Source organism: Oncorhynchus clarkii, chromosome 2, assembly GCF_045791955.1.
Source record: "Oncorhynchus clarkii lewisi isolate Uvic-CL-2024 chromosome 2, UVic_Ocla_1.0, whole genome shotgun sequence".
Lineage (NCBI taxonomy): Eukaryota > Metazoa > Chordata > Actinopteri > Salmoniformes > Salmonidae > Oncorhynchus > Oncorhynchus clarkii.
Window position 1 is genome coordinate 60,053,667 of NC_092148.1, and position 23,642 is coordinate 60,077,308.

The following is a 23,642-nucleotide window of genomic DNA, read 5'->3' on the forward strand; positions in this document are numbered from 1 at the left end:
TTCACCACTGTCTGTGTGGGTGGAACATTTCAGTTTGTCAGTAATGTGTACGCCGAGGAACTTAAAACTTTCCACCTTCTCCACTGCTGCCCCATCGATATGGATAGGGGGGTGCTCCCACTGATGTTTCCTAAAGTGCCATTCATCTGCCGCCATCACCTAATGTTTCAGCATTATAATGCACGGCCCCATTTCTTGAGGATCTGTACAATATTCCTGGAAGCTGAACATGTCCCAATTCTTCCACGGCCTGCATACTCACCAGACATATCACCCATTGAGCATGTTTGGGGTGCTCTGGATCAACGTGTACAACAGCGTGTTCCAGTTCCTGCCAATATCCAGAAACTTAGCACAGCCATTGAAGAAGAGTGGAACAACATTCCACAGGCCACAATCAACAGCCTAATCAACTCTATGCGAAGGAGATGTGTCAGGCTGCATGAGGCAAATGGTGGTCAAAACAGATACCGACTGGTTTTCTGGTATCTGTATTCCCAGTTGCGGAATCAATAGATTAGGGCCTAATGAATCATTTCCTTATATGAACTGTAAATCAGTGAAGTCTTTGAAATGGTTGCATGTTGCGTTTATATTTTTGTTCAGTATAATAGCTTATTGTAGTGAACTCCGTTGCTGCTCCACTAGCTAGAGACTTCACTGGGTCTCATTTTGATCTTTTGCAAATCAAGTTGTTTTCATTATTTTCAGGCTGTATTTCACAGGTAGGCCTAATACCAGCCATATTTGTGTGGGTGTGTTTTATTTTTATTGCACTTGCATGACCGGTATCCCTCAGCTCACAAAGACACTTTGTACGGTAGCTAGATTAGCATCAGGGGGGGCCTTTTCCGTGAGCATTGCTGTGTGTTGGTGGAAGAGCTATCCTCTGTCTGAGGGTCAGGTGACACTATGGCTGGGCCTTCATCGGAAAGAACCTAGGTCTGGTGCTGTGCTGTAGAAGGGAAGGAAAGCACAGCGTGGGGGCAAGCCACTAGCTTTGGTTTCTCTGCCTGCCTTGGTAGAATACACTAGGCTCACACTATGTGTGTGGCGTGGTGTTCCCTGTGGAAAACATCATGTAAAACGTTTTGTCCGGTGGTCCTGCAGCTCTAAAGACACATTGTCCTCCCATGTAAAATGACTTGACCACACTTTTTATGTTAGTCATTTTGTTCAGCAATGATTCATAGTTAATAGGGTGACATTTTTATACTTTTGCTTGACTCCTATTTAGTGGAACATGATCCTTTACTTAAATTCATACCATGCATACATTTTGAATAGGCTACTGTATGAATGATCATACATTTCTTTGATCTTCACTTTTAGTGGTTTATAATATTGAAAGGATGGGAAAAGTAGTTAAGTACAAATATTTGTGCTTTTATGTTAATTTCATTTACATAGAGGGCTTTGGAACTGATCACCAACCTCCATGTACAGTCGTGGCCAAAAGTTTTGAGAATGACACAAATATTAATTTCCACAAAGTTTGCTGCTTCAGTGTCTTTAGATATTTTTGTCAGATGTTACTATGGAATACTGAAGTATAATTACAAGCATTTCGTAAGTGCCAAAGGCTTTTATTGACAATTACATGAAGTTGATGCAAAGAGTCAAGATGTGCAGTGTTGACCCATCTTTTTCAAGACCTCTGCAATCCACCCTGGCATGCTGTCAATTAACTTCTGGGCCACATCCTGACTGATGGCAGCCCATTCTTGCATAGTCCATGCTTGAAGTTTGTCAGAATTTGTGGGGTTTTGTTTGTCCACCTGCCTCTTGAGGATTTACCACAAGTTCTCAATGGGATTAAGGTCTGGGGAGTTTCCTGGCCATAGACCCAAAATATCTGTGTTTTGTTCCCTGAGCCACTTAGTTATCACCTTTGCCCTATGGCAAGGAGCTCCATCATGCCGGAAAGGGCATTGTTCATCACCAAACTGTTCCTGGATGGTTGGAAGAAGTTGCTCTCCGAGGATGTGTTGGTACCATTCTTTATTCATGGCTGTGTTTTTAGGCAAATTTGTGAGTGAGCCCACTGCCTTGGCTGAGAAGCAACCCCACACATGAATGGTCTCAATATGCTTTACTGTTGGCATGACACAGGACTGATGGTAGTGCTCACCTTGTCTTCTCCGGACAAGTTCTTTTCCGGATGCCCCAAACAATCGGGAAGGGGATTCATCAGAGAGAATGACTTTACCCCAGTCCTCAGCAGTTCCATACCTGTACCTTTTGCAGAATATCAGTCTGTCCCTGATGTTTTTCCTGGAGAGAAGTGACTTCTTTGCAGCCCTTCTTGACACCAGGCAATCCTCCAAAAGTCTTCGCCTCACTGTGCATGCAGATGCACTCACACCTGCCTGCTGCCATTCCTGAGCAAGCTCTGTACTGGTGGTTCCCCGATCCCGCAGCTGAATCAACTTTGGGAGACGGTCCTGGCGCTTGCTGGACTCACTTGGGCGCCCTGAAGCCTTCTTCACAACAATTGAACTACTCTCCTTGAAGTTCTTGATGATTTGATAAAAAAATGGTTGATTTAGGTGCAATTTTTCTGGCAGCAATATCCTTGCCTGTGAAGCCCTTTTTGTGCAACGCAATGATGACGGCACGTGTTTCCTTGTAGGTAACCATGGTTGACAGAGGAAGAACAATGATTCCAAGCACCACCCTCCTTTTGAAGCTTCCAGTCTGTTATTTGAACTCAATCAGCATGACAGAGTGATCTCCAGTCGTGTCCTCGTCAACACTCACACCTGTGTTATCGAGAGAATCACTGACATGATGTCAGCTGGTCCTTTAGTGGCAAGGCTGAAATGCAGTGGAAATGTTTTTGGGGGATTCAGTTCATTTGCATGGCAAAGAGGGACTTTGCAATGAATTGCAATTCATCTGGTCACTCTTCATAACATTCTGGAGTATATGCAAATTGCCATCATACACACTGAGGCAGCAGACTTTATGAAAATTAATATTTGTTTCATTCTCAAAACTTTTGGCCACGACTATACATGGTTACTTGGCACAAGAATAGGCTAATCAAATTGAATTGGTCACATACACATATTTAGCAGATGTTATTGCGGGTGTAGCGTAATGCTTGTGTTCCTAGCTTCGACAGTGCAGTAATATCTAATAATTCACAACAATACACACAAATCTAAAGTAAAAGAAAGGAGTTAAGAAATATATAAATATTAGGACAAGCAATGTCTGAGTGGCATTGACTAAAATACAGTAGAATAGAATACAGTATATACATTTGAGATGAGTAAAGCAGTATGTAAACATTATAAAAGTGGTCAGTGATCCCTTGTCTATGTATATAGGGCAGAAGCCTCTAAGGTGCAGAGTCGAGTAACTGGGTGGTAATCGGCTAGGGATGGCTATTTAACAGTCTAATGGTCTTGAAATAGAAGCTGTTTTTCAGTCTCTCGGTCCCAGCTTTGATGTACCTGTACTGACCACCTCTTCTGGATGGTAACGGGGTGAAGATGAATTTCTTCAGTTTCCTGAGGTTGAAGAGACGCTGTTGCGCTTTCTTCACCACACTGTCTATGTGGGTGGACCATTTCAGATTGTCAGTGATATGTACGCAGAGGAACTTGAAGCTTTTCACCTTCTCCACTGCGGTCCCATTGATGTGTATAGGGGCATGCTCTCTCTGGTGTCTGGAGTACAGGAGGGGGCTGTGCATGTACCCTGTGTTGAGGATCAGCGAAGTGGCGGTGTTGTTTCCTATCTTCACCACCCGGGGGTGGACCGTCAGGAAGTCCAGGACCCAGTTGCACAGAGATAGGCTCCGAGCTTAATGATGAGCTTGGAGGGTACTATGGTGTTGAAGGCTGAGCTATAGTCAATGAACAGTATTCTTACATAGGTATTCCGCTTGTCCAGATGGGACAGGGCAGTGTGATGGTGATTGCATCGTCTGTGGATCTATTGGGGTGGTAAGCAAATTGAAGTGGGTCTTGGGTGTCCGGTAAGGTGGAGGTGATATGATCCTTAACTAGCCTCTCAAAGCACTTCATGATGACAGAAGTGAGTGCTACGGGGCAATGGTCATTTAGTTCAGTTACCTTTTGCTTTCTTGGGTACAGTGGTGGACATCTTGAAGCAAGTGGAGACAGCAGACTGGGATAGGGAGAGATTGAATATCTCTGTAAACACTCCAGCCAGCTGGTCTGCGCATGCTCTGAGGACGCGGAAGTAGGAAGTACAGTAATATAATTGATTGATTGCACAGATCTCATGTGGTATCAGAATAGCTTCAATGGAACTATTCACGTAGTGAAGATTGTAATCCACAACCACAACCTGGCACTACTCTGTCTGTTCATGGTTTAACAAAATATTATATGTTGCTTAGTTTGGCAAGCGGAGTAGGACAGCTTGTTAATAAGATGAGTAGGACTTGAAGACATGCTGTTTCTTGGGTTTTCCTCTCGGGTGAACTTGTATTGTCAGTCAGTTTATGTTAGTGTTTCTTCTATATTTACAAAAAACATCTGCCGGGATGCGCTTTTAAAGGGATATGGTGAGATTTTGGCTATTAAATCATGAACTCATGGATACCATTTGTCTCTGTGTGCAGTTAGAAGTCGCTAACAAGCGTTAGCGCTGTTTCTAACTGTTTCTAACAGCTAGCTATGCTAGACTCAAGTCATTGCGCTAACACTAACTTCGAACTGCACGCAGAGCCATGCAAAAATCTCACATTATCCCTTTAAGATCAGTGGCAAGTTACAATGTATATAAGTAAACAGAGAGCAGTGGCGCGAATGAGCGCCTCAAGTGCACAGCCACCGCTTGCTCCTCATAATCTCCCTACAGTGAAGAGGCGCCCATCAGTTCTATTTCAGTTGGTGGCAATATAATTAAATGTTCATTCATTTTGGAGTAGAATGTCCTTTTAAAAAGTCACCAGAAGTGGCCTTCTCACAGTCATTCTACAACAACACTCCTGCTCTGACTAAAATCTTCCGTCATATGTGATACCACACTCCATTCCTCCTCTGCCGGGACAGTAGTTTGTTTTCTATTATATGAATATGACCTATAAACCCTTGCCAAGTATGCAATGGGACTGATGCGTTGTTACAGTGATGTACAATCTGCTATTAAAAGTATGCTGATCTTTCCTCTCCTGTCTTTCTATTCCCCTGCTCCAGGCAGACGGTCAGTGGCAGTGTGAGTGGCAGTAGTTACTCTGGCTCCAGCTCTCGCTCAAGATCCCATTCCTCCTCTGCAACCATCTCACCTTCCGGATCCAAGAAGTCCAGGTAGAAATAACAGATCCTACTTCCACTACTGGGTAAATGCGGTAGTGGAAAAGTACCCAAGTGTCATACTTGAGTAAAAGTAAAGATACCTTAATAGAAGTAAAAGTGAAAGTCACCCACTAAAATACTACTTTAGTAAAAGTCTAAAAGTAATTGCTAAAATATACTTAAGTAAAATATACTCAAATTCCTTATATTGGGAATGGGGCGGCAGGTAGCCTAGTGGTTAGAACGTTGGGCCAGGTTGCTGGATCGAATCCCTGAGCTGACAAGGTCAAAATCTGTTGTTCTGCCACAGAACAAGGCAGTTAACCCACTGTTCCCCGGTAGGCCGTCATTGTAAATAAGAATTTGTTCTTAACTGACTTGCCTAGTTAAATAAAGGTTAAAAAAAATGTATATTAAGCAAACCAGATGGCACCATTATTATTAAATTACGGATAGCCAGGGGCACACCAACACTCAATCATAATTTACAAACGAAGCAAGTGTGTGAATTAGACCATTTTTCTGTCTTTGCTAATCATTCAAAATGTAACGAGTACTTTTGGGTGTCGGGAAAATGTAAAAATCTAATTTTCTTTAGGAATGTGTGTTAACGTAAAAGTTGTCAAATTTAAATAGTCAAGTACAGATACCCCCAAAAAACTACTTAAGTAGTACTTTCAAGTATTTTTACTTTTACTTTACACCTTAGGATAAATGAGCATTGCACTGGTTTACACACAAATACAGAATAAACTACAATGTAACGTCTGAGGAAGTGATGCTGAACGGGTATTCCTTCGCCCACAGCTTAATTATTAGGATATTGGGAATCCTCCAAATCGACAAGATGTGGATATGATTGTTACTTGCTTTCTTTTCATACCACACTGAACAGACTACATATAGAAAGCCAGATATGATTGCTTTAAAAGCTGGCAATTATGGTGTTTAGTAAAGCACTTTGAAACAGACATGTATTGAATCCTTTCTCTCTTCTTTCCATGTATCCACTGGTCAACTTTGTAGAAAATCCAGGTACTACGTCAAATGTATCAGCCTTTTTCCCCCCCTGTACATCTGCTTCTCTTCATTCATATTAACTGTAATTCATCAGTTTGATTGATTTCTTCTCCATGTTGCCCCACCATTCACTCATTTGTTACCCTCTGTACGTGTGTGTTGTAATCAACTTTTTTCTCACTCTAAAATAAATATTTTTACTGTGAATGTATGAGTTAAACTACGTGTAAACCATGTGTTTTTGTGGCGCAGCACTGAGTCTCTTTCCCTGTGTTCTGTGTGGTCTCTGTGCAGGTCTCTGAGTGTGAGCAGTGTGTCTAGCGTGTCCTCGGCCTCCAGTAGCAGCTCTGTGAGGAGCGCTGACTCAGATGACATGTATGCCGACCTGGCCAGCCCTGTGTCGTCAGCCAGCTCCCGCTCCCCAACCCCAGGACACCCCCATGCCCGCAAGGAGAGGGGCCCCCCACGGGACAGGGTCCCCAACAAGGACAAAGGTAGTGGTCAGGCTTTTGTTATAGACTCTTGACTCACTCTGTATTGTGTTTAGGTTGGTGTGACAAAGCTATAACAGAATCGCAGCATTTATTGGTTGTTGGTGACATACGTAGTGCTCTCCACACAGGGAAGCCCACTAAGAAAGATGAGCCCCATCCCCCCAGGGAGGACCGGAGGAAGATGGATCCCTCAGGCCTCCCTCCCAGAAACACTCACGGTCCTATGCCCAGGTCTGGGCCTGGCAGCAGGGGCCATGGTCCTGGAGGCCACCCCATGCACCCGCCGCACGGACCTCCCATGGGTCCCCCTGGAGGTTACGGCCAGCACAAAGACATCAAACTCACGCTCCTCAACAAGGTGACTAGTACTGGATTACTTTTGGAAGTCCCCAACCCAGGTAGACTACAAGTGATGAGTCTTTGAAGTTCTCTGAAGAGTATGTAGTTATGAGTTACACTAATATCACACCCTGTGACACTGATGTCATTACAGGGTTTTGACTTTGGGGAAGGACAGTCAGTGTCTGACTTCCTCATACTCGTGTGATGTTATCAGTGAGACTGAATAAGTAGATATATTATTATCAAGCCTCTGTATACAATACTTTTGTTTTCGCTAACATTTACTCTCAGTTAACTGAAAAACAAACATTATTTGAATACCACCATTTAAGATGTGATTTGATCTCAATTTAATGTACTCCATTTTGCATTTGGTGCATCTGACGAACCATGGCGCTCTCTCACTCTGTAGCAGCAGGCAGAGCGGGGTAACAGGAAGCGATACATGCCTTCAGACAAGGACAGGCCGACCTCTCCCCTCAGCAAGAGGATAGCAATGTCTCCTGAGAGAGGTGAGGGCCTCAAACTGTCCAGAAAAGTCAGGGATGAATGTGTTCTTTCCAAGGAAATCACACACACACACACACACACACAGACACACAAATATGTGGTTCAGTTAACCCAAATGTGAAAATCCAACACCAGAGAAACCTCACAATAGGCTGCATTCTCTATAATCTGTCCACACGTCCCTGTTGTATTGTTGGTAATCAACTTCCCCTCAATGTCCTGCAGGTCGTGGTGACAGGAGGATGCCTGGACGGCCCCCACTCTCTCCTAGAATGGACCGGCCCAGAGGCCAGGGCCCTCGTCCCATGCCCCCACCGGGAGAAAGGTAGGTGCCCTCTGTGCTGCATCTCACCCCAGATCAAACACACGACCCCAACCTGCCACCTCTTTGTTGGTGCTGCCCTTCTCCACTGCAGTAGTGATGTCATTTTAAGATTTCAAGTCACGAAAGTGGAATCCCAGAAGTAAATGATATTTAAGAAATAAAGCCCGAGGTGGTATATAGCAAATATACCACGGCTAAGGGCTATTCTTATGCATGACACAGCGTGCCTGGACACAGCCCTTACCTGTGGTATATTGGCCATAAACCACAAACCCCAGAGGTGCCTTATTGCTATTATAAACTGTTTACCCACGTAATTAGAGCAGTAAAAATTAATGTTTTGTCATAGAAATGGTCTGATTTGACAAATCAATACTTGTTTTATGTTCAAGTGTGTAAGGAGGGCAACAGTGAACCTGACACAATGCTGTAAAGCTAAAGAGACTTCCTTAGTTGGAAATCTAGTGGCCAATCAGCATTCAGGCCTCGAACCACCCAGTTTATAAACACCAATAATACACAGGGCATGTGACCGTGGTGCCACACCATGTAGAAAACTCACACAATGTTAGCCAAATCTACAGGTATCGTCTCTACCCTGGTAGATGTATCCTCATGATAACCCTTGTAAATTGTCAAAGGCATGTGGCTCTAAACCCAACCTTGTTATTTCCCTGTTTAGAAAACGTCCTTTGTCCCCACCACCCAAGTCGTCTGGGAAAGGTCCAGGGGGGTTATCATCGGGTTCAGGCAAGCAGCCCCCAGGCGGCCCGGGCTCAGGCAAGCCTAGCAGCACACTGTCCCGCCGTGAGGAGCTGCTGAAACAGCTTAAAGCTGTGGAGGACGCCATCGCCCGCAAGAGGGCCAAGATCCCTGGGAAATAACCCTCACCCTGCTCGCCCGCCTGTCTGCCCAAGTCACGCAGGCAACTACAAAGCATCAAGGGACATAAAATCACCAATCCCATTCATGACGCCTAGCGTTCTCTGGAGATTTTAAAAAGGTTTCTGTCCCAAAATGTAAAGGCTATTGTGTAATTGTTCCTCGACAAAATGGCCACCAAAACATTTTTGCTTGTTTGCCCTCAGAGAGAGGTTGTCTTGATGATTTTACAGTACTGAAGAAATTTAGTAGCAGGGTGTCATTGTTGCTCTCTCTTGTTTGTTTAATAAGAAAGGAGAATATTGACATTGTCTCAATGATAAGGTGAATTTATATACTTTTGATCCACTCTCTCGGTCTGCCCCTTTTACTGTCTCATATCTCTCATGTCTTATTTTTATAGATTTTTTGTTGTTATTTTGGGGTTGGAGTTGGTCTTGCCCTGTTCGATTCTAAAAATCCTGGAAACCGCTTCTAGGCTCCCATCTGGTTCTCTGTACAAACATTTAGCTTCTGTATTCATTCAGACTGAGAAACATTGAACACGCTCAAAGGACCTCCAGTTCATGGTGGTCACATCTTAACCAATTACTTTTCCTCTTCTAGGTCTGTGCATTGTGTTATCTTACAGTGTGTATTTTACATACTGTTTTCAATCATAGTGAGCATATGACAAGCACCCTTTTTTTTCTCAAGTGTATGATTATAGAGAACAAATTGACAAATTGTTTTTTTTTTCTCCAGCTCTTCTCAAGTGATAAACTGTTTTATTTGTCCCACATTTTTAGTTGACACAGGAGTGTATGTTTGTGCTTTTGTGACAAAAGGCTTCTAAATAAACTATTTTGATAAAGCAAAACCATCTGAGCCAATTCCTTCTCTGCACACCCTCACTCTGCTACATTTCCACGATCCTACATGACTTTGATGAATCAATTCTTCAATTGCTTGTTTCATATTGTTTCTCACAAGAGATGGAGCTTCATGTACTGCATGTTAACATACATTTTCACTACCAAATATAATTAAAACACACCTTGACTATCTCATCATGATTACTGCAGATTGTATGCATGTCAATGGGCAGGACACAATTTGGTGCTTTCAATGGTGGGGAAAGGACATCACGTAAGCATTCTGCTTCGCAATTAACTTTGTTTGCCCCTACTAGCACTGACTTTAATAATGACTGAGATTTGTGGTTGTCCCACCTAGCTATCTCACCCCTCCGGTTGTCCTCATATTCTGTATACACCCCGGGTCAAACTGACCTGCCTTGACTAAACCCCAAATGAGCACATGTGTGACAGTATGCATGTGCACAGCCTTTGCAGATATATTTCTTACACCTGCAGCACACAGTATGCGTTTTAGAGTCCTTTGGTGGGCAGATCTGACACCTTACTTGCCCCAGCTGGGGCAGTGGCTAGTGGTTCCTCAGGTTGATCATGAGAGCTGGCCCTCTGAACAGCTTTCACAACTGCTGCAGATGCGTCTGCGGGGGAGACGCTCCCTTCTTTCGATGAATGGAGTTACAAGTGCCTTTCCCAGCTGCTCCAGGAACACCCTCTTCTTGTTGCGCTTACGAGTTATCCAGCTAGAGTTGTTCTATCTCCATATCACAAAGGTATTGTAGGAGGAAACATCAATGATGTTGTGGAAGATGACCAGGGGCCAGTGGGAAGTCATCCTTCTGCAGCTGTACGTTCCAATCACCTTATTTAGGTGGTCCACACCTCCTTTGTTGCAGTTGTAGTCTAGGATCATGGCTGGCTTCCTGTCCTGGCGATGGCTAATTTCAGCCTCTGTGTGCAGTGTGCTCAGAAGTAACACATTCTTGTTTTTCTTTGGGAAGTAGGAGACTAGAGTGGTGGTGGGCGTGAAGGAAAACCTTGATGAGAAGACCTCTCTGTCCTTTGTCGCAAGCAGTGCAGGTGGGATCTCAGGCTTGTTCTTTCGAACTGTACCAACCATGGTGACGTTCCTCTTCAGGAGCTGTAGGTGACATGTCATGATAATTTACTGAAAGTTAGTAAGGTGGAAATGTGAGCCCAGCTGAACTGGTCAATGGTGCAAATCTACTGATTTAACATTTTATTATTGGAAAGTGAAACAGACATTGGAAAGTTCAAGGTACCAGCATTGGAAAGTTCCATTGTACAAGTCTATTGATTTAATATGTTTGCTCTTTGGGGCAGGGATTTGATCATTGGAAAGTTCATGGTACTTGCCCTTATTGGGCTAGACTCATCTTTTCACCGAGCCTTTTCAAAGTGGCAGATTTGTATCTCTTAGACATGTTACTCAGTGGCAGATTGATAGTCTAGGGTCAGTTCCATCATGACCAGAATGTATTAGAAGAAACACACTAGTAGTTTATCTGCATGACAGCTCATTAGATTGCAGATGGAGGGAACTTCTACTTTATCACAAAGAAAACTACCTATTTATAATGAAGCATGTTGACTTCTGACAGTTTACTGTACCATGTTGAGTCCTTTCCAGATTTGTCTTTGACTATGTATTGGCTTGATGGTGAGAATACCTGGCATTTTGAGAATCTCACCTGATAGTTTATTACAATGCACTGATAAGGCATTATTGTATGTCTATCTCTCACTGCTGTACAAACACGTCATGCTGTGCAAGAACCACCTTTGTTGGAAAGAATTCAATCGGGAAAAACACAGATTAAAAATACTTTCGGGACTCTGTGGCATCGACTTGCTCAGTGTGAACTGCATTGTTGGTTAAGGGCTTGTAACTAAGCATTTTACGGTTGTATTCGGCGCATGTGACAAATACAATTTGATTTGATTTGATGTTAGTGAAGGAAAAGGATCCGATGGGGGGTCTGGAGAGAAGGAAAAGGCTTGGATGGTTTTGCTTTATCAAAATTGATTATTTAGAAGCATTTTGTCACAAAAGCACAAACATACACTCCTGTGTCAACTAAAAATATGGGACAAATAAAACAGTTTATCACTTGAGAAGAGCTGGAGGGAAAAAAGCAATACTTCACCTCAATGTTAATTTGTTCTCTATAATCACACACTTGAAAGAAAAAAATAACCCGTTGAAGTGGCCGTCCTGATGAAAACCATTGATTGCATCAGAGTGGGAAGACCCAGGTTGCAGGAGAAAGTTGTGGTCTTGTGGGAAGGCTGATGAGGTTTCCTAGTGAAGCAGCTAAATATACTGTAATGAGAATTTAAGCATCATGTTCTGATGAACAAAGCAAAATCATCAGCAAAGCAAAAGCCCATTGGTCTAACAACTAAATTAACCATAATATAAGAAAATTATAATTTAATACATTATGTTACATTTATTATTAGTAGAAAACTGTGAAAAGGTGTAGTAGGATGCAGATCGAATCAGTTTTAGCATTGTATGTATTAATGAACAGTTTTGTTACATTTCTTCATAATTCCTAGCTTCTGTCTTGACTGAGAACATATCAGTAAGATTACTGTCAGTCATAAATGACTAGGGGATGCAGGTTGTCTGATATTAGATCTATCGTCAGCGTCAATATAGTAATTACATCAGATAAAAAAATATATGTGTATAAGCTATAGTATAAATCACATGAGCTCATATAAATTAATTTAATAACAGGTGATGTAATCTTAATGTAGACACTCACTGTAGGAAAGAGGATGCAGGGAACTCAATATTCCATTTCCTCCTACATGTGGATTTCCCCAAGCAAATAGTAGACTTGCCTATAAATTGTGTAGGAGCATGGGCATGATGGCACAAACCGAGCAAAAGCACCTGGGCTCCTCTACTACCAAGATATTTGATATTTTAACATGCCAGGCCTATTCAAGATTATGCAGGTAAGTGAGAGATTGACTGCCCTGATGGAATGAAGTGTATACACCTCAATTCATGTTGGGTTGCCTTCTAATCCATCATTATGGATAGGCCTTATTCAAATGGCAATTTCCAAATGTTTTTAATTTATTTCATAATTCCTTTGCAGACTCTAATTTTACTTGGACTTGTTATTGCTACATCAGAGGCACACAAGTATAAGGGATGCTTCAGTACAGAAAAACTGGAGCATAGAGCTCTCAAGATCCTTCACCGAAACCGGTACCAGACAGATGTTCATATTGATGAAACACAGTATCACAAACTGGGTATGAAGAAGACCTGCCCCACTGTGCTTCGTTCACAGTCAGTAGACTACAACAATCGTTCAGTCTCCCCCTGGCGGTACAGGTAAGGCATCTCTTTCTACTCGAAGTAAATACCTTTTGATAGGTCGAACATTGTTTTAACCATGCATCCATAATATTGTCAGTCTGACAATAACATCATTTGAGTAAATGTGCATGCCATATGGTTTGGAAATACATTTTCGGATAGCATTATTCATTGATTAATAATTGTCTATTTTGATAACTGGATTGCCACTTTTCCCTTAGCATCGATAGCGTGGAGGGACGATTCCCTGAAAAGATTGTTGTTGCTGAATGTCTATGCGAGGGATGCCTCATCATTAAAGGGCCCGGACACCACGGGGCCCAACATCATGCATATAACTCTGTGCCTATAGAGCAAACCCAGATGGTATTGATGAAGACCGTATGCCTGAACAACCCAGAAAAATACTCACTTACATCACACTTTGTCAAAGTGCCCATTGCCTGCACCTGTGTCAGGAGTAGGATATGATTGCCTCTCATAGAGGACAGTTTTTAGACAAACTGTCGTGACATGTTTCACATTTTGTTGTTTGTTTTTAAAATGCACTTACGCTATTGAAAGTATTACACTTAATATGCTTATGGATAATAAGCTATAGAGAATACATGCATTTTTATATGAGACAAAATTATTTGTGTACAGTATTTATGTTTCAAGATTGTATTTATTTGATGATCTATTGATTATTTATTGAACTAGCTATGTTCTAAAGCTGTTTATTTATATATGGTTTTTGGTGACTTTTGTTAATAGGCCTGCCTATTCCTTTCAACATCAATGTGTTCTTCTGTTGTTGTTTTCCCATCAGCTGCTCCACAGGCTCCCGAGTGGCGCAGCGGTCTAGCACTGCATTTCAGTGGTTCGAATCCAGGCTGTATCACAACCGGCCAAAATTGGGAGTCCCATAGGGCGGCGCACAATTGGCCCAGCGCTGTCCGGGTTTGGCTAGTGTAGGCCAAATTAAGAATTTGTTTTTTAACTGACTTGCCTAGTTAAATTAAGGTTACATTTAAAATATATATATATATATATATAAAAACAAATATATATATATATATCCATGGATATTGATTGGTAGTGATGTATTTATAGAAATGTAGCATCATTTATGGGATTTTATTGTTGATTCCTTAATAAAGATGCCTAATGAAATATCTGCCCCTCTTGCTTTATTTAGTCCACATTCATTTTCTATACACTTGACCAATAAACTTGACCGCTTGATCAGTAGACAAGGTTAATTAATTTAGGATTAAATATTGATTTAGCTTCATGGGGGTCATAATGTATAATAACGTTATTAAATAGACTAAACAAAAAAAACGCGCAATGGAAAGCGCTGCATTATTACATTACATTAATAGCCATACATTTGTTTAGATTTGAGAATCAGCGCAGTTGAAGTCCCTGATCTATAGCCAACGTCATTGCTGCAAATCCTTCTAGGCGTCCGCCATTTCTTTATCCCTATTTTATGCTTTCAAATCTTTGAAATTATGACCAATCGGATGCACTCCTGAGCTACTCACAATATTACGCATACTTTCGGCGACAAGTGTTTTTAGCAGCATGGCTAAAAATGAGTAGCGGGTCTTGAATAGAAAACTGCAGGACCTCTGCTGTAGCGAAATAAAACATGAATATGACTTCAGCCATACTGTCTGCACTTTGTGTCCTCACTAAACCTATCGGAGGTAAGTTAATATTCAGTGTGATTTAGCTAAATACGTTCCTCATTAATATATATGTGTACAGTGCTAGCTAGATTAGCCACGTATGATACGGGAACGCTGTCTACGTTTAATTTGATCCGCTATACTGCATTTCATTTTATCCATGTCAGAAGAAAAAGCGCTGTTACTAGCTACCTTGGTAAATCAGCTCAATTAATGGGCTTTGACTAAATCTGTCTGGATGTATGTGTGTCTGCTGACCCTATATGTCCCCTCCAGAGACCACAGTGCATGGTACTAAACACACTGAACAGGAGGCACTGATGGCTGCACTCCAAGCCAACCAGGCCCTGCTGGAGGAGCGTTTGCAGGGGGAGAAGGGCCTGTATGAGGTGCGCAGACTGCGGGAGGAGGTGAGGGCAGGGGTGCCCTGGATCTACACCGATACAGAGGACGTCACATGGAGCTTTGTCCAAGAGTGTTTGCTGCTGTTGCTAAGCCTGGCCCGTAACCTCACTCTCCAGCTAGAGCTCTTCAACCAAGCCCCCAGTCCTGCTATGTCCAGGTTGCGGACCCCTGAGATGGCCCCTCCTCTGCCCCCTGACGTGCTGAGCGTGGCCCAACAGAAGACACTTGGTGCAGCTCTTCAATTTGTTGTCTCCCTGGGCCTGTGTCCCTACCTGGCCCTGGGGGTGGGGGTGCCACTGGGGCGCAGGTCAGCGTTTGGGAAGTTGGTGGAGGGGTTGGTGTGTCATGATGTGGCCCCTGTCCCTGAGCGCCGTCTCCTGACCACCACTGCTGTTCTGCTGGAGCTGTCTGTGCTGTCATCACTGGCCACCATGGTCTACACTCGCCACCTGGGAGATGTCATGGCAGCGCTATGCCAGCTAGGATTCCGCCCAGAGAAAGGCACCACTAAGGAAGAGAAGGTAATTCACTGTTCCGGCCTGACGATGTTGAATATGAATGGTATTATTATAACTTGATATCATGGATTTGGATATCAGTTTTTCAGCAAAATAGGATGCCCATGTAGTTTACTGTTTTGTCTATTTGCCATTATGAAGTCAGTTATTCAACTTGTGATTGATAGGATTGTCATAACACCCTTTTGCCACTAGATGGTGGAAGTATTAAGCGGATAAACAAGCAGGCTCACTCTTTTGATCACTCTTTTGATAATGTAGGAGATCAGTAAGGAGGAACGCAAGAACTGCAGGGAGGCCCTTCAAAAACTCTTGGGGAAAGTCTACCAGCCAATCGTTATCAAAGAGCTGCTTATTCTCCAAGGCGGTCCCAAACAGGTAGAGCGCAGTGAAGTATCTGTACACCATTACATATCAGTATGTTTTCCTCTATGTACTTGTATATGGTGCTGTCTGTCTTCTCTGGTGTAACCGAATGTAGCAGGCGTAAAAGAAACGCCTGAGCGGCCTTTCTTTCTTTTTGATCATAACAAGAGAAAAAACAGTAGAGGGAGATTCTCTAATGCACTATTCATCCAATCCAGTAAATGTGGAGGAGGAGTTAAGATGGAGTATCACCTTGTTAATGTCCGAAAGCCAGAAATCAATTTTTCCTGAAAAGCGTAAACATCTGGTTGTTTTTGACACTGCTGATGATAACTCTGGTATGATCTTCAAAGAGTATCTTAAAGGTCCAATGCAAATGTTTTATCTCAATATCAAATGATTTCTGGGAAATCATTAAGTACCTTACTGTGTTTTCAATTCAAATGGTAAAAAAGAAACACAAATAGCTTCTTAGTGTAAAGGAAGTCACGCTGCTTTCTTAGCGAGTACCACTTCCTCCCGAATTGGGCCATACCTGGCGCAAACTCGGGGACCCCTGCCTTGCTAGCACACGTGACCACCCTCCTCAAGCATCTTACCAGCTTGCACTGACCTGTCATCTGGCGCTGGTCTTTTTAAACAGTGGGGACACTTCAGGCTGAGGAGTAAGTTTCACACATCCCCATGTGCTACATTAGCAAAGAGCATTTCTCAAGCAATAATTTTGCTAGGAGTGTCTGGGAGTGGTCTGAGTGGGGAGGGGATACTGAAAACTATCTGTTATTGGCAAAGAGGTTTAGAACTCTTCCTTATTAGTTTATTAACTAAGGTCACCATGCAAGCCAAAATTCCAAACAGCTCTTACACTAAAATGGCATTACTTACTACGACTGTGATATGTGGTCGTCTCACCTAGCTATCGTAAGATGAATGCACAAAGTCGCTCTGGATAAGATAATCTGCTAAATGACTCAAATGTAAATGTCTCTCTGCCCTTCCAGGCCCCTCCAGGCCCTGGTACTAGTGGTGGCAATAGGAGCCCCCTGAGCCAGGCTCCCCCATGGCTGAGGCGTCTGTGTGGGCAGCTGCTGTCTGAGAGGCTGATGCAGCCCAATGGAGTCCAGTCTGTGGTGAGGGCTATCCTAGAGGGAGGCGCAGGTGAGCTTCGCTGGAGATATAGGGGGAACATTTAGAAAACCCTGGCCATGAGATGGGCAAGAAACATCTACCAAACACTTAGGTATTATCAGTTGTTGTGATGAGTGACCCATATAATAATGCAGTTTCACTTTTTGTTCCCTCTCTCTCTAATAGGAGGAGAGTCTGATTGGAGGAAATGTGATGGTGTAGCCAGGATCCTAGCAGCCTGCCCTCAGCAGTCTCTATCTTCAGACAGCTACTACAGTCAGGTTTGCCCCCAGGTAAACCTGTCATGTTTTTAAAGATTTATGGAAATTGAACTTTCTGTACATACCAGCATAAAAGTCTAGATTCATTCTGGTAATAATATTCTGTCTTAATGGTCAGATTCTGGAGCTCCTGCACTTCAGAGACAAGCTGACAGCGCAGCAGTTCCAGCGTGTGGCCACCAGGGCGGCTCTCACCATGGTGCAGGACTGCCCAATGTTTGCCCTGCAGTACCTGCTCACTCCCCTCTTCAGCTCCCTTCTCCGCTGTGGCCGGATGACAGGTCAGTGCACGCTGTGCAGTATCTCTGAGAGAACAAATGTACTAATTACTTGCCTAAACTATATATGCAAATGTGGACACCCCTTCAAATTAGTGGATTCTGCTATTTCAGCCACTCCGTTGCTGACAGGTATATAAAATCAAGCACACAGCCATGCAATCTCCATAGACAAACATTGTCAGTAGAATGGCCATACTGAAGTGCTCCGTGATTTTCAATGTGGCACCGTCATAGGATGCCACCTTTCCAACAAGTCAGTTTGTCAGATTTCTGCCCTGCTAGAGCTTCCCGGTCAACAGTAAGTGCTGTTATTGTGAAGTCGAAACATCTAGGTGCAACAATGGCTCAGCAAAACGCTGTAGCGTGAAGGGAAATCTTAAAGCTACAGCATACAATGACATTCTAGACAATTCTGTGCTTCCAACTATGTGGCAATAGTTTGGGGAAGGCCCTTTCCTATTTCAGCACGACAATGCTCTCGTGCACAAAGCGAGGTCCAAACAGAAATGGTTTGTCGAGATCGATGTGGAAGAACTTGACTAACCTGCACAGAGCACTGACCTCAACCCCATCGAACACCTTTGGGAAAAATTGGAACGCAGACTGTGGGCCAGTCCTAATTGCCCAATGTCAGTGCCCGACCTCACTAATGCTCTTGTGGCTGAATGGAATCAAGTCCCTGCAGCAATGTTCCAACATCTAGTGGAAAGCCTTCCCAGAAGAGTGGAGGCTGTTATAGCAGTAAAGGGGGGACCAAATCCATATTCATACTCATGATTTTGGAATGAGATGTTCGAGCAGGTGTTCACATACTTTTGGTCATGTAGTGTATGTTGGTTTGTTAAAAATGACAACTTCTGTAGGCTATATAACTGAAAAATAACCACCACTGTTGTTAGCTTGCACAGCTGATTGCAGCTGCTCACCGCTTTCTATCAAATGATTTGGTCTGTGCATCAGGGAAATTGACACTGCTGCAGAGATTGACTCCGCTGGCTTTTAATTAGAGTCTGCCGGTCAATGTCCTTACCACTCTGAAAATGACTCTTGGTATTTACTTGTGTGTGCATGCGTGCATCTTAATATGTGCCTGTGTGTGTTTGTTTGCGTGTACATGTATGGGTGCCCATGCCTGTGTGTGTAAATTGTGGTATTGCTTGAGGAGCACTCTGTAAAGTTGGGCTAATTGAATATGGATGTCCCCCTGCTGTTAACAGGCCTGTGGTCTGGCTGTTGCTCTGACAGATAGATGGTATGCAGACACAGCAAATCTGCATCGGCAAAGAACTCCTCATTGATCCACTTAACCAACACAGGACACATCTACCCTATGAGACTCATCCTTAGCCTCTTTCTGTTTTGAATAGTATCTAAGTTTTATATAAATCCTGCCCCAGTTACTATATTCTTTTAACATGTATTATGTGTGTGTGAAAACAATTATCCTCTATTCTGTAGGTATTGTCCCTCGCTGAATTCAGCGTGTGTTTTTTAAGCTCGCGAAATTCTGGCTCACGATTAAAGATGTCTGCTGGCTGTAAGTGCTTGTTTACGTGATGCTGAACATGAACCTCTAGGTTCAGACACAGCTTGGGTGGCTCTAGGCACTGAGTATGTTTGTATTTGTCAGGGGAGGGTCAAACCCGGGTCACAGTGGAGGAATGGGAGCTGACGCGCTGTGTGGAGGACGTGTTTAAGGTGAGTGGAACACAGACGATTAACTCAACCATGTATAGGCCAAACCTAGAGATTTACTGTATCACTCTCTCCTTCCATCTCTCAGATCTGTGTGGTGGGGAACAGCCCGTCTGCTCCTTTGCTGAAGGCTCTTGGAGAAGTGGTTCCTGTTCTCTTCGATCTGTACTGCTTTACCAAGAAGAATGCTTCCCACCTACGGTCAGTTCTCTGTTAGAGAAATACTGAGCAGTTGAAGCATTTCAATATCTGGCTATTACTAAATAGTCTCAATAAGCCCTATTTGTGATGGTCTCTGCTTTTTAGGTAGTTTCTAACTTTTCCCTGTGTATGCTGTGTGCTCCACAGCGCCCCCTGTCAGGAGATCCTGCTCTGGTACTTTGGCAACTCTGAGCTTTCTGTCGCCCTCTCAACCCTACAGCAGCTGTGTGCCATGGATGGAGGGGCAGGCGGGGTGGCCTCTGGCTTCCACTTCACCCCTGGTAGTGACGGAGGGGCACAGCTTAACCCCTCAGAGACCATCAGGTGACTGGCATTCAACATCACACAATTACTGGTCTCCAATGCTCCCATATGAGAAGAAGCTGCTAGTAAAACCCCTTCATTGGGCGGAGGGGTTGTTATCACTGATCGGATGACTGGGATTGATGGATGTAATGTAGTGGAAACTGCAAGTGCACCTATCCAGTCATGTTAGAAAAAACATTGAAATATACGATCATGCACCAAGTCTCTCCCATCATGTGTGTTGGTCTCCTCTACCCTTCATGTCTCAGTGATGAGGATGATGCTCTGTATGAGAAGGTGTCTGGGGAGCAGTGGAGGGTGGAGTGTCTGGCCCAGCTGCTGGCTGAGATGAAGGATAGCGACCTGCCTGGAGACTTCTTCCTGGAGCTGCTGCAGGTATCTAATGTACCACACAGACAGACACAGACAGAGAGACAGCCTATGGCTTTGGCCAGTATTGTCCTGCTGAGTTCCCCAGGTGGGGTTGGTGTGTAAATATGGACGCTCTCTTCCCTGGCAGGCGCTGACTTGCTGGGCTGCAGAGGAGGAGGAAGAGGAGCAGGAAGTGGACACGTCAGCCATGACACTACTGCAGCTGGAGCAGCATCTGTTAGGGAAAGTCACAGGGAGGGGTCAGAAGCTGGCCCTACTGCAGGTGCTGGCTGTCATGTGTGAGGGCCTACCACACACTCTACTGCTGCGCAAGCCAACCCAGGTAACTACTGGTATACACCCCACAGCTAAACTCAATGACCTTGCTCCTGTTCAAGATTGGATCATGTCAGATGCCAACAGTTGATTGACTTGAGTATTTTTTTTCACTGCTTAACTATTTAACTCCAGCTCTAAAGTTTCAGTCTCCCATCGTTTACGTTATTATCTCAGTTTATGTTCACCATTTTTCCGCTTGTGGTTTTGTGATGAGCTTTTATCAAACTTTAACTTTAAGTCTTTCTGTCTCTCCCTCCGCATCAGGGCTTTACAGAACACTGGTCCTCTGGGCCTCCTTATTGAGGAATGAGGGCATGATGAGTAATACTTTAAGAGCTCTAAGAATAGTGTGGTCTATCTCTGATTAGGTAAAAGACCCAGGGCTAGTGCTGTGCCATTTTGCCCGAGGAAAACCATTCACTCTCAGATTAGGAAACGTCTCTGATAAACTGGCTTCAGTTCAGTTGATAAGCAGTATTTTTAGCCATTTTATCTTGAGGGCCCTCAGCCAGGGGTTTTTGCAGAGACATTTTAAAGTTTTTTTTATGTTTAAAACTGTGGGTGTGAGAATTTAATAGCACTAGTTAATATGCACCTCTTGGTAGGAAATGTGTGGTTTGTATACATGCAGCTGTCTGTCTGTCCGTCTTGTAACTGATATGTCTGTCTGTGTGTTCTCTCCCAGGTGGTGGAGTTCATCGTGGCCATGCTGCAGAGGGCCTGTATGGGTTTGGACCAGGTCCGGGCTGCTGCAAGTCCAGTTGAGACCCAGACACTCAGCATGGGAATGGGCCTGGTGGCCACCCTGCTGTCAGGACCCTCACCGGTACTGCACACACAGCTAGGGAACACACACCATTCTGTTCAGGCAACAGGCTTTACCTTTGATACTACTGTAGATGAGTATGGTATCATACTGTATGATATGTGGCATTTTGTTTTGATGTCTCTCTCTCCTTGTCGCAGCTGAGTGCTGAGGACTACTCCTCGATGTCCAGGCTCCTCCCACCTCTGGAGGAGATTTCCCAGAGGCACCCTGAGGTGGTCATCCAGGAGCTGGCCTCAGACCTGCGAGCCGCCATAGGCACACACGGTGCCTACCAACCTGACAACGTGACACGAGCCACTCAATATCAAAGTCCCAAAATGGACAATAACGTGCCTACTAAGAAAAACTTCAAGACCCAAACATGTCCCTCGCAAGTCTCCCTAACAAGACTCTGCTCACCCACCCTTCATAACAACCCCAGCACAGACACTATTCAAACGCCTAACACTCGAGCCTCAATTCAGACCTGTATCCCCAACCTCAGAACACAGAGCAGCTCTGGTGATAGTCTGGCCCAGAAAACTCATCTATCCCAGAGGGTATCATCTGGGGCTGGCCAGGGTCCTGCAGGGGTGTCTGCTCCTGATGGGGGGCAGTCAGGTGGGAGGGGTGGCAGCAGTAGCAGCACTGAGCCCTCCAGTGGCACCCACAGTAGGGCCTTCTCAGACTGCATGCTCGGGGCATGTGATCCTGAGGTCCCCACCAGAGCAGTGGCCCTGAGAACCTTAACACGGGCCATACAGAACGGAGACCGGGAGGCTCTTCAGAATCAGGAGAAAGTCCTCACGGTGAGTAGAGCGGTGGAGAACCAGTAAATATTGCATGTAGCTTATAGAATATAACTCAGTGGTTTGACTGTGTATCAACCAGGGGACCCATTGCAGTCATGGGTTTAATAGGTTCCCTCTGATTCAGTGTTATCTATCTTTCTACCTCCATCGCTGACTTCCAGGGTCTCCATCTCCCTTGAGAGGGCTCTTCCTCTAACACCATAGCCTCATGCAGGCCCTGGAGGCGTGGACAGTAGCAGCAGAACCCGTCTCTGTGGGGGTTACTGTCTGTTTGGGTGGAGAGGATGTTTAATAGATGAGGGGAGTTGATCAGAGACCCTGGGGGAATGCAGTGTGGTCTATGGGGACTTGTTAATCTGGTTGAGGGGTGGTGAGGTTGAGGGAACTGGATTATCACACTGGGTCTGGATCTCATTTAGTATTCAGTGTAATGAGCACCCCTTCTGTGCGCACCTTCCATGACCCCCCCCCCCCCCCCCCCCCATCCCGTCTCAGCCTAGGGGGTCCAGTACCTGGTGGGGGGTGGGGATCCTCTTTAATCTCCATCCTATTGTACTTCTCTTTGTGTTGGGTTGTTTTGGGACAAATTACAAGCACTATGAAGAAAATTATGTAGTGGTGAAATTATCATTTTTATAAGATGTCAGATGGGAAAGTTGAGCAGCTTTGGTATAATGTGTCCTGTGATGGCTTTGTCTTCCAGCTCTTCCTGGAGAACTTGGAACATGAGGACACGTTTGTGTATCTGTCAGCCATTCAAGGTAGGAAGTCGATGGTCTCCAGGTGGTGCTTAACCATACATGTGTAAACCTTTGGTCTTTTACTTTAGTTTTGTGGGGTGATATTAACCTTTTGAATCGGCTAGCTTTCCTTTAGCAAGTTGTAGCAAGTATAACTAGGATATAACTGCTGTATCTCATCTAATTTGCCCTAGAAACTGGAATGACATTACCTTGCAGTGGCATATAGGTTTTGCTGGGCTTAGAGTTTCTCAGTGACCCATTCTGTGTCCCTCTCCTCCCTGCAGGCCTGGCGGTGTTGGCTGACTTCTTCCCTGAGAGGATCCTGCTGCGGCTGCAGGAAGAGTACCAGAATGTTCCATCCTCTCAGAAGGAGAGGTCCCTGGAGACACGGCTGAAGGTTGGAGAGGTGCTGATGAGGGCTAGCAGGGCTATGGGTGAGTGGACTATTATCAACACAACTAACTGACCTACTAAAAACCTGCTCACCACACATCCTGGGAGAGGCTCCAGCAGTACACTCATTAACTCAATGAGATTATTATATTTTGGTGTGTAGATTGACCACACAGAGAAGGAAGCGCCTGCAGCTAGCCTCAGTGATACAGTTTTGAGGTTAGGTTTTGACAGATTCATAGGCTGTT

The 23,642-nt window shown here is 44.2% G+C and overlaps 3 protein-coding genes across 3 annotated transcripts in view; all 3 read left to right on the plus strand.

Annotated features, from left to right (window-relative positions):
* The window catches only part of LOC139371014 (zinc finger CCCH domain-containing protein 18-like), a 37,724-nt gene extending 28,016 nt beyond the window's left edge, over positions 1-9,708 (plus strand). The window contains exons 14-19 of the mRNA XM_071111036.1: positions 5,178-5,288; positions 6,591-6,790; positions 6,919-7,148; positions 7,545-7,644; positions 7,868-7,967; positions 8,650-9,708. Coding sequence (XP_070967137.1) covers positions 5,178-5,288; positions 6,591-6,790; positions 6,919-7,148; positions 7,545-7,644; positions 7,868-7,967; positions 8,650-8,851 — 943 coding nt within the window. The 3' untranslated portion in view covers positions 8,852-9,708. The remainder of the gene's footprint in view (positions 1-5,177; positions 5,289-6,590; positions 6,791-6,918; positions 7,149-7,544; positions 7,645-7,867; positions 7,968-8,649) is intronic.
* Positions 9,709-12,667: 2,959 nt separating this feature from the next.
* Positions 12,668-13,538, plus strand: LOC139381867 (interleukin-17C-like). The gene is made up of 3 exons (XM_071125697.1): positions 12,668-12,694; positions 12,841-13,082; positions 13,289-13,538. Exons 1-3 carry the CDS (start codon positions 12,668-12,670, stop codon positions 13,536-13,538), a joined length of 519 nt encoding a protein of 172 aa, XP_070981798.1.
* Positions 13,539-14,464: 926 nt separating this feature from the next.
* LOC139371020 (transport and golgi organization 6 homolog (Drosophila)) overlaps positions 14,465-23,642 on the plus strand; it is a 32,304-nt gene continuing 23,126 nt past the window's right edge. Inside the window, exons 1-15 of the mRNA XM_071111049.1 lie at positions 14,465-14,764; positions 15,023-15,672; positions 15,931-16,047; positions 17,037-17,193; positions 17,350-17,456; positions 17,563-17,725; positions 19,356-19,423; positions 19,509-19,621; positions 19,769-19,945; positions 20,197-20,323; positions 20,448-20,642; positions 21,324-21,464; positions 21,605-22,255; positions 22,962-23,019; positions 23,286-23,435. Coding sequence (XP_070967150.1) covers positions 14,707-14,764; positions 15,023-15,672; positions 15,931-16,047; positions 17,037-17,193; positions 17,350-17,456; positions 17,563-17,725; positions 19,356-19,423; positions 19,509-19,621; positions 19,769-19,945; positions 20,197-20,323; positions 20,448-20,642; positions 21,324-21,464; positions 21,605-22,255; positions 22,962-23,019; positions 23,286-23,435 — 2,932 coding nt within the window. The 5' untranslated portion in view covers positions 14,465-14,706. The remainder of the gene's footprint in view (positions 14,765-15,022; positions 15,673-15,930; positions 16,048-17,036; positions 17,194-17,349; positions 17,457-17,562; positions 17,726-19,355; positions 19,424-19,508; positions 19,622-19,768; positions 19,946-20,196; positions 20,324-20,447; positions 20,643-21,323; positions 21,465-21,604; positions 22,256-22,961; positions 23,020-23,285; positions 23,436-23,642) is intronic.